Raw genomic sequence first — 8,256 nt, 5'->3', positions numbered from 1 at the left:
CTCTCTTAATTGTCCACTGAAGTAAATCTCCCCAAAGTCAATAAATCATCAACTGCTAAAAAAGCTGGGATTATAGTTAGCATGAAAGTTGAATGTCAGAAGTAGGCTACATTTAGGAATGCTCTACAACAAAATGCTGCATTTTATCTTTCTTCTTTTTTAGCCATAAAGCATGTCTGTAATGGAGCATCGCTATCAATAGCAGACAATGCCTTGCCTTTGTATTTAGAATGAAGCTTAACCACTATTTTATACCTTTTTTTCCTTTCTTTTTTTAAATGCCTATAATGACCTGGCCAAAATAGGGATGCCAAGTTGAAACTGGTTAATTTATACTCTATCGCATCGCATGACAAAGTAGCTATGATGATGATAATGAAAAATGATGTGAAAGTGTCAATGACAGAGCTATGTCCTCCCCTGTCTACAAAGTGATGAGCCCTGGGCCTGCATGAATGAGAGCCATGAAAGCAGCACTTTACTTCCAACCCGCAGGAAGAGAGAAGTGTTCCATTAGAGAGTGGATCACTTCCCTATTCCTTAGAGAAACATGGAGGAACTGCAGGCAACAGCATACGTTTGCATTTATAGCACATTATGTGCATGGTGGCCACAAGGTTACTGTTCCTCATGCAATTCTGTGGAAAAACACTTGGCGATGGAACTACTTACTTAGACAACACAAACTAGTTCCCCCCTATGACACATTTATGTATTTTAACAGAGTTGAGCAAATCAACGTTCAACAAAGTTTTGTGTGCCATTTACATAGATGATAACCGCACCCTGTACAGTTATGAGAAGGAGAGAATGCCTATTGCATTATATTGTGTGATGTTCTGAAATATTGAGGATGTAAAGGAGTTGATTAGTGGTAGAAAATGTCTTAATTTAATTTACTTCAAACATTAAGGGCATCCCCCCACTGCTGCTACTCTCGCCCACTGTCTGTCTGCAGAGGACTGTCGCACAATGACACAGCAATACACCTGCACCATTCTAATTCTGAAACTCTCATCTTGACTTTAAGCCATGTCAAGCAATCCCAGCATGTCATATGAGCTGTGATGTTATCTGTTCATAGGAACAGTCCTGAGATGCAGTTAACAGGCACTTTCATGGTATGCTATTTTTACATCTCTGTCAAGTGCATCCGATCGGAGCAGGTGCAGTGCTAGACTAGCCCTGGTGAAGTCCTCACAATGAGCCATTCATTCCTCTGGCTGAATTCATTACAAATAATGACTCAGATATTGAAGTAGGCCTATTGAAATATGATGGCTGTATAGGGTGTATTTAAATGCTTGTAATATTTGTTGTAATAGTTGTAGAAGCTTGTAATAGCCTATACTACCATAATTAGTCAGTTATAGTGATTTATAACTAAGTAGCCTATGATAATGTGATGATTATCATTATCATTATGATGCATTGCACCAGCAAAATTAATAAACCATGTTATGTTGTTAATTGTTATGCATAAATAAAAATGTATAGAGTGTTATGAATAATGCATTATGAGATTGTAATGCATTAGAACCTTAAAGTCGTGACCATGTTTCTTTATCATCATCATGATTAATATTAGGCTAATGTTAATTCAATTAATTAATTCATTACTATTAATTAATTAATAATTAATGACTTCATTGCCTACTCGGGGGCCATGCAATGATGATGCAAGTGGGGAATAGGTTACTACTAGGCCTACACTTCATTCATAATAATACTGATAACACGTGACGCTGCAACAATAATACATGTACCATTCAGTGCTGTTTGACGCTGTATATTGTACTTCTAGTTTCGCTGAGAGGACTATTTAGAGCTAGCTCTGGTCCATCGCGTCTCCTCCCGGAGACGAGCCCCCTGGCTACAGACGTGCTGGAACACAAATGTCAGGTTTCACCTTCACCCGTATTTGGCACCGCACCGGATATAAGGAGTGACTCTCCTCCTACTCACATAATCATCAAGATCAGATGGGACTCATGGGAGGAACTTCAGATAATGACATCACTCTCTATATAAAACCCCGTGTCGGGTGCAACACCGGCTCAAAACAAAACAGTAGAACACTTTAGTAAGAGGCAGCGCAAAACAAACTGCAGTAGAAAACTGCGCTAAAGCGGCGGAAGACAGATCTGCGAAACCATGCAAAGGTAAGCAAATCTCCCTGTTTAGACTGACTGCTGTCACATTGCAAAAAACACACAATGTAATAATAACGAGTTCTATTTGCTCTGTCGTGTTGTTTCTCTCCCCGCATGCAGCCAGCACAAGCCGCAGTTCTCCAGCTGGCTCATAGAGCAGGTGGGAACGGGTCAGTATGTGGGCTTGTGTTATGTCGCCCAGAACAGGTTCAGAATCCCCTGGAAACACAACTCCAGAAAGGACTGCAATGACGAGGACTGTAAAATATTCAGGGTAAGCAACTAGCATGGTGGCACTGTCTGGCGCCCTGGCGGCTCTGTTAAAAAGCTGCAAGTTTCATGTCCCCCCCGACCCCGATCGAACACGGCTCTGCCGCGCGAGGCGGACTCTACCGCTGTCACTGTCAGTCAGTCATCAGGCGTCAAACTCAGGCGTAACCCTGAAACATGACGGTCGCTGATAACATGACGTATGTCGTAGGCCTATGTTATCAGCGACCGTCATGTTTCAGGGTCAGGGCTATGTCAGTCAGTCCCCGCTTTTCAGACAGAAGATCGCGTTTTCAGTGGTTCTCAAACATTTTCATGTCAAGGACCCCCAAATGTAACACTTATTAGCCCGCGGACCCCCATTTGAAAAGATATGCCAGATAAGATCTTTGACGGCTCTAGCATTCTCCATTTTAATTTCAATTTTTAAGGACCCCCATGATTTGACATGCATTACGGACCCCCATTGAATGGTATTTCCATCACTGAGACCGTAATTTATATTACTATATTATTATTATACACTCTGAGTTCCATAACCATAAGCGTCCATTTGGTTCCTTACTATAATTTAGCTTGGGACCCCCTGGAACTCCCTCAAGGATCCCTGGGGGTCCCGGGCCCCACTTTGAGAACCAATGTTCTTGGTAGTTCTACAGGTAGGCCTACTTGTCATCATTAGGTACAGGACAGTACAGTTCACTGATACAAGGTCAACTAAAAGGATAAGACCACAAGAAAGCTGTTAGGCTTGTTTGCATTGGGGTCCCTTTGTACTCAATTCATACAGAAGAGCTATAAGCTCACGCGTTGTGAGCTTGTAGATCAGTTATTTTCGAATAGCCGAAGTAAAACAAAAAAACATTTTTTCCCCCCAGTTACCTAGCAATGCAAAGTTGCGCTGACATCAGGCTCCGGCATGTCCATATTTAGGGATAATCCGACCACCAGCCACAGACAGACACTGCCCGCCACAGCTGTATGTTTGTTGTATATGCATTGTTTTGTACCATTTACTCGGTTATTGTTACAGTTGAGTTATATTTTGGTTTACAGGAGTGGGCTGTGGTAAGTGGTAAAATCCATGAGTTCCCCAACGACAAAGCCAAATGGAAAACCAACTTCCGCTGCGCTCTCAACAATCTTAAAAAGTGCTTTAAGAAGATCCAGGACAACTCCAAGATCACAGAGGACCCGCATAGAGTCTATGAAATCATCAACACTAGCCGTAAGACTCAGCATTTCACCTGCATGCCCGTTATTAGAAATTCACATTTTAAATGTTGAATTGAGATGAAAATGTTTGTTTTAAATTTGCTTTCAGATAACAATGGATGTGAGCCAATGGAGGATTGTCTTAATGATGTAGACATCTACAGTTCTCCTATAGACTACCTCCCCCCAGGCAATGAGGTACTGCATGAGGTACTGCATAGACTACTATAGGTTTACTATTTTGATTGTGGCTGACTTTCATGGTCTACTTGAACATCAATCTCTGTGTGAAGCCAAGTACAATTCACCATACTAGATTATGGTCATTATGGTAGATTATGGCTCAATTTGGCAGTCAAAACACAAATACCGGTACCTCTTCTGAGGTTGTCTGTACATGCCGATCTTTAAAATACAAACTGGACAAACTGGATTTGTCGTCTTTTCTGCCATATAAACAGGCAGGTTTTGTTATTGGACAAGTCAAATGTCTGATACTGTATTGTTATGCCTCTACACAGCAGCACACTCTGGTTAACAACATGAGAACCTTGGAGCTCAACAACCATCACACAGGTACAATGAAAGCCTTTAACCTTACTGGTCTCAACACTATGATTCTACAGATTATTATGAATGATAAAATACCTATACATGACTGATATTTTTATTGTCTTTGGCAGGGCTGCAGCAGTGGGAAGAGATCTTTGTCGAACAGAGTCAAGTGGTTCCCGTTAGCTACGCTGTTGTTCAGCCTTCACAACCAGTAGAACCACTACCGGTTTCACAGAACCACACACAACAAACACCACAGCAGGCATCTTACTACTCTGGTACAGCAACTTACTTTAATACATAATATATAATAATAAATACTGTACCGGTAGTAAACACTGTAGAAATATTAATATTGCTAGAATTGAAGATGACACGATCAATATCACTGAGCAGAGATCATAGAAGCTGTCAACATATTCTCATGTATTGGATTATAATAATAGTTACCTACTCCTCCCGTGAGGGAAATTCAGTATTTTCAGCCCAACCTAGCTGATTCGTTGCCCACAAGGAGCGTGTGAGCAATTAGAGGTTAAGAGTCTTGCTCAGGGACACACATCGACATTGCTGGCCTGGCCTGGAACCTGGGACAACCAGGGGCTCTGGTTCCCCAGGCGGGCTACCTAAGCATTCAGCTATATTGTATATTATAATCTGATGGCACAAAAATAGAGACTCCACTCAGAAGCATTAAATCAAAATACATCCTGGCAAAGGTGTACGGTATTTGACTATTGAGTACTAGTCAGTGAGTCCTATCAACAATAAGATAATAATATAAATACAAATAATTTAGTCCCCTTTTAGTTGGCGTCGGGGCATTTGTCACTGTGGTTTTTGAACAGTATGTGAAATGTGTCTTCTGCTCATTTACCCATAACCCTAAGGGTCGATTCATACCGTTATAAGGAGCCTAACTAATTTCGGTTCGGCACTAGGCGAACCCAAATATGGTTCGCATCCCCCGGTTCGGGGGGGCGTCAACCGACTAAATTCGGCTCCACGGTGCTGGAGAAATGTTGTGACCTCCCGACTTAATTTCGGTACTCAGCGGTGTCTTCTCATTCATTCATCCCGGCTCCAAGTTCATATGCTCGGCTGTGAAGCCAATGAAACAGCGGTCGTTTGGGAGGGAGGCACGCCGACTTCCAATGCTTGTCTGGCTGTGTATTGATCGTCGCAGAGCGGATACATTGTCAGGTTCTCGCTGGGAGGCGCGCGTGAGAGAGACACACACACACACACACACACACACACACACACACACACACACACACACACACACACACACACACACACACACACACACACACACACACACACACACACAGCTTTGCAGCGTGTATCGCTAACGCGTCGCCGACCGTTTTAAAGACAAAAGAAGTGCTTAAACACAACTTTGCTAATTGCTAGTGTTCCGTGTTGATAGGTTTTCCACGACGAGTTGTGACTGTGTGATGACATGCATGCAGCAAGGGAGGCGGCACGTCTATAATGTGAGCTTGTAAATTAAATGTTTTTGACAGAGCTCGATCGAGCGTTTGTGAGTGTGAGTGAGAGAGAGAGAGAAGAGACCCCGCTGGTGCTGCTGCCTACAGGAGCTGCAACTCACTGGACCTCCAGTCATTCAGCTTGCAGCGCAAGGGCAAGTCAAATATGTATCCGCCCTGCAATGCTCATTCATCGGCCACAAACGTTGTCATGCCACGGACCTCCAATATTTACAAGCGACTTCGGCACTAGCCGTTAAGAAAGTATGGATGAACTCCCCCCGAACCTAAATAATTTCGGGTCGGGGAGCCCTCCCGAACCGAAATTAGTTAGGTTCCTTATTAGAGTGTGAAACGACCCTAACCCAAACTATAAGGAGCATTGGGTGCCATTATTGCAGTGCTCGGGGAAGAGTTAACTGGGTGGACGAACCGGTGACCTAACAACTCCCAGGCGGCCTTCTACCACCCACTCAGCTAGTGCCACCCCCAATGTACCAGGATGACACATTGATGCTACCGATTATTTCTCCACAGCAAATCCAGAGCCAGTACCTCCACCATCCATCTACGACCTGGAGATCTCCATCCACTACAGGAGACTAGAGGTGCTGAAGACCCAGGTATCCTGTTCTCGTCTGCAGCTCCACCACCACCACGAGACCCCTGAACCCAATATCTGCTTCCCCACTACTGAGTGCCTACTGGACCACAAACAGGTAAAACGTGATTCCCTGTGGCCAGATCTTTATTTCGATCTATGTGGTTTAACTAACACGTATTGTCAGTGTTTGTTGCGTCATCAAGTGATATTCACAAAGAAACTGAGGTTATTTTCTAATCGTACATTATTCTTTACACCAGATTGATTACACCAATCAGATCCTTAATAGCATCCAAAGAGGTCTACTCCTAGAGGTACGAGACACCGGTATCTATGCCTGCCGGCAGTCCGACAAGTGCCGTGTGTTCGCCAGTACGAGTGACCCCAGTGAGGCTCTCTCAGAACACAGCCAGCTGCCACAGAATACCATGATGGAACTTCTTAGCTTCGAGACGTTTGTCAGCGGTAGGTATGGATCCATTAGGTATTATCCATGAAAAATGTGTGACGTTAAACAGGAAAGAGAGTAGGGGTAATACTGTATCCTTATATAGCAGGCCTACACAAAAATGTATGTTGCCTTTTTGTTTGAAGCCAACATGACATGGTCAGCCTAAAGTGAACAGTTTAGCCCTTCTATATTTCAGAGCTGAAGCAGTTTAAAGAAAACCAGGGTGGCTCGCCTCACTATGCCATCAACATCTGCTTTGGAGAGAAGTTCCCCGATGGAAAACCAATGGAGAAGAAGCTCGTAGTAGTCAAGGTAATACCCTTACTCAGCTCCCCTGAGAGTTATCATGCAGTGCCATAATGAAGGCTAGCGAATAGCGATAGACCTACATCCTGCAAATTACCATTATTTCTTGTCATCAGCTCATCATAGTCCCATGTCGCTCCCCATTAGCGCTCACTTTTCCCTTCTCTCTCCCTGTCCCCCAGGTTGTTCCACTGATCTGTCGTCAGCTGCATGAGATGGCCCAGTCAGAGGGGGCGTCATCTCTTCAAAGTGCCTGCATCAGCCTGCAGATCTCACACAACAGCCTATTCGATCTCATCAGTAATGCCTTTGGCCTGCCAGCATCCGACGAGCCACCACAGGCTGCTATGACCTTCTAGACCAGATCTACGGTCTCTCATCAGTCCCAAACTGAATTAACCACTTAAAACTCTCTATATTAGTTGACTGGAGTTAATGATGACATTGACTGACATCTGATGTATCAGTGATTTACAGCACTGGTGGTGAACACATCTGACTGCAAAGACAAGTGAACATGCTTACTTTATGAATTGATTGTAGGTTGAATTAATTAGGGAACTGTCAACACAGCTTCTTAAAAGAATATTTGCACTATTGAAATATATTCAGAATATATTTCGCTGAACTCTAGGTCAAAGTTTTATACTTGAATGATTTGTAAATGTAAAATTAGATTTCTCTTCTAATCTCATTCAATATATTCAACTGATTATGCAGTTAGGGTCTAGGTCTTTCCGTTTTTTCCTGTGCACACGTTCAATGTGTGAGCTTGTATGTTACTAAATATGGCATATATTTGTATTGTGTAATGTTTTAGGGGCATATTTACAAACTCATGTGACCATGACAGAAACCAGTACCACAGAGGTACTGGTTTCTGCCAAAAAGATCTATTCTTACAGGACTGCTCTGTAAAACCACTAAGCAATGAACAGCACTCCAGTAGTTATGTTTATTATGTTATGTTTAAGTTATGTGTCCCTATGGTTCATGTTGGAAACCGAGGTTATGCGTTCAGAATAAAGGCTTGATTTACTTTTTAGGATATACCGGTATTGGTGTTTATTTTCATCGTCGGATGTCAGAGCGCTCAAATAGTCATTGGCAACTACTGTATTCTGTACTGTTGCCAACAAGAGTCACTTTCATGTTTGACTACAGTAGCTTATCACCGACCTTTACTTGTCTAATTGTTCTGCCTTGCCT

The 8,256-nt window shown here is 42.9% G+C and overlaps 1 protein-coding gene across 3 annotated transcripts; it reads left to right on the top strand.

Moving 5' to 3' along the window:
* The first annotated feature begins 2,031 nt into the window (after positions 1–2,031).
* On the top strand, positions 2,032–8,061 carry irf7 (interferon regulatory factor 7). Of its 3 annotated transcripts, none has more exons than XM_080736741.1 (10): positions 2,032–2,162; positions 2,274–2,427; positions 3,480–3,651; positions 3,748–3,836; positions 4,160–4,214; positions 4,322–4,471; positions 6,224–6,405; positions 6,551–6,755; positions 6,938–7,053; positions 7,230–8,061. In XM_080736741.1, the coding sequence occupies exons 1-10, from the start codon at positions 2,155–2,157 to the stop codon at positions 7,404–7,406; spliced, it is 1,308 nt and encodes a 435-aa protein (XP_080592867.1). In that variant the 5' UTR covers positions 2,032–2,154; the 3' UTR covers positions 7,407–8,061. The 3 variants fall into 3 exon arrangements, with proteins under 3 accessions (XP_080592867.1, XP_080592866.1, XP_080592865.1); XM_080736740.1 differs by having other exon boundaries at positions 3,748–3,848; positions 4,163–4,214; XM_080736739.1 differs by having other exon boundaries at positions 3,748–3,848.
* Positions 8,062–8,256: the final 195 nt, after the last annotated feature.

The sequence above is a fragment of the Nannobrachium achirus genome (assembly GCF_963921795.1).
Source record: "Nannobrachium achirus genome assembly, chromosome: 11".
Classification (NCBI taxonomy): domain Eukaryota; kingdom Metazoa; phylum Chordata; class Actinopteri; order Myctophiformes; family Myctophidae; genus Nannobrachium; species Nannobrachium achirus.
Note: the sequence above shows the minus strand (reverse complement) of the source record. Positions and strands in the feature narration are given on the sequence as shown.

What these genes read in the sequence shown, in the direction of transcription:
- irf7 (XM_080736739.1), top strand. An exon ending in GCTCAACAACCATCACACAG is followed by an intron (nt 4,215 to 4,321) that starts GTACAATGAAAG and finishes TGTCTTTGGCAG; the next exon opens with GGCTGCAGCAGTGGGAAGAG. An exon ending in AGAAGCTCGTAGTAGTCAAG is followed by an intron (nt 7,054 to 7,229) that starts GTAATACCCTTA and finishes CCTGTCCCCCAG; the next exon opens with GTTGTTCCACTGATCTGTCG.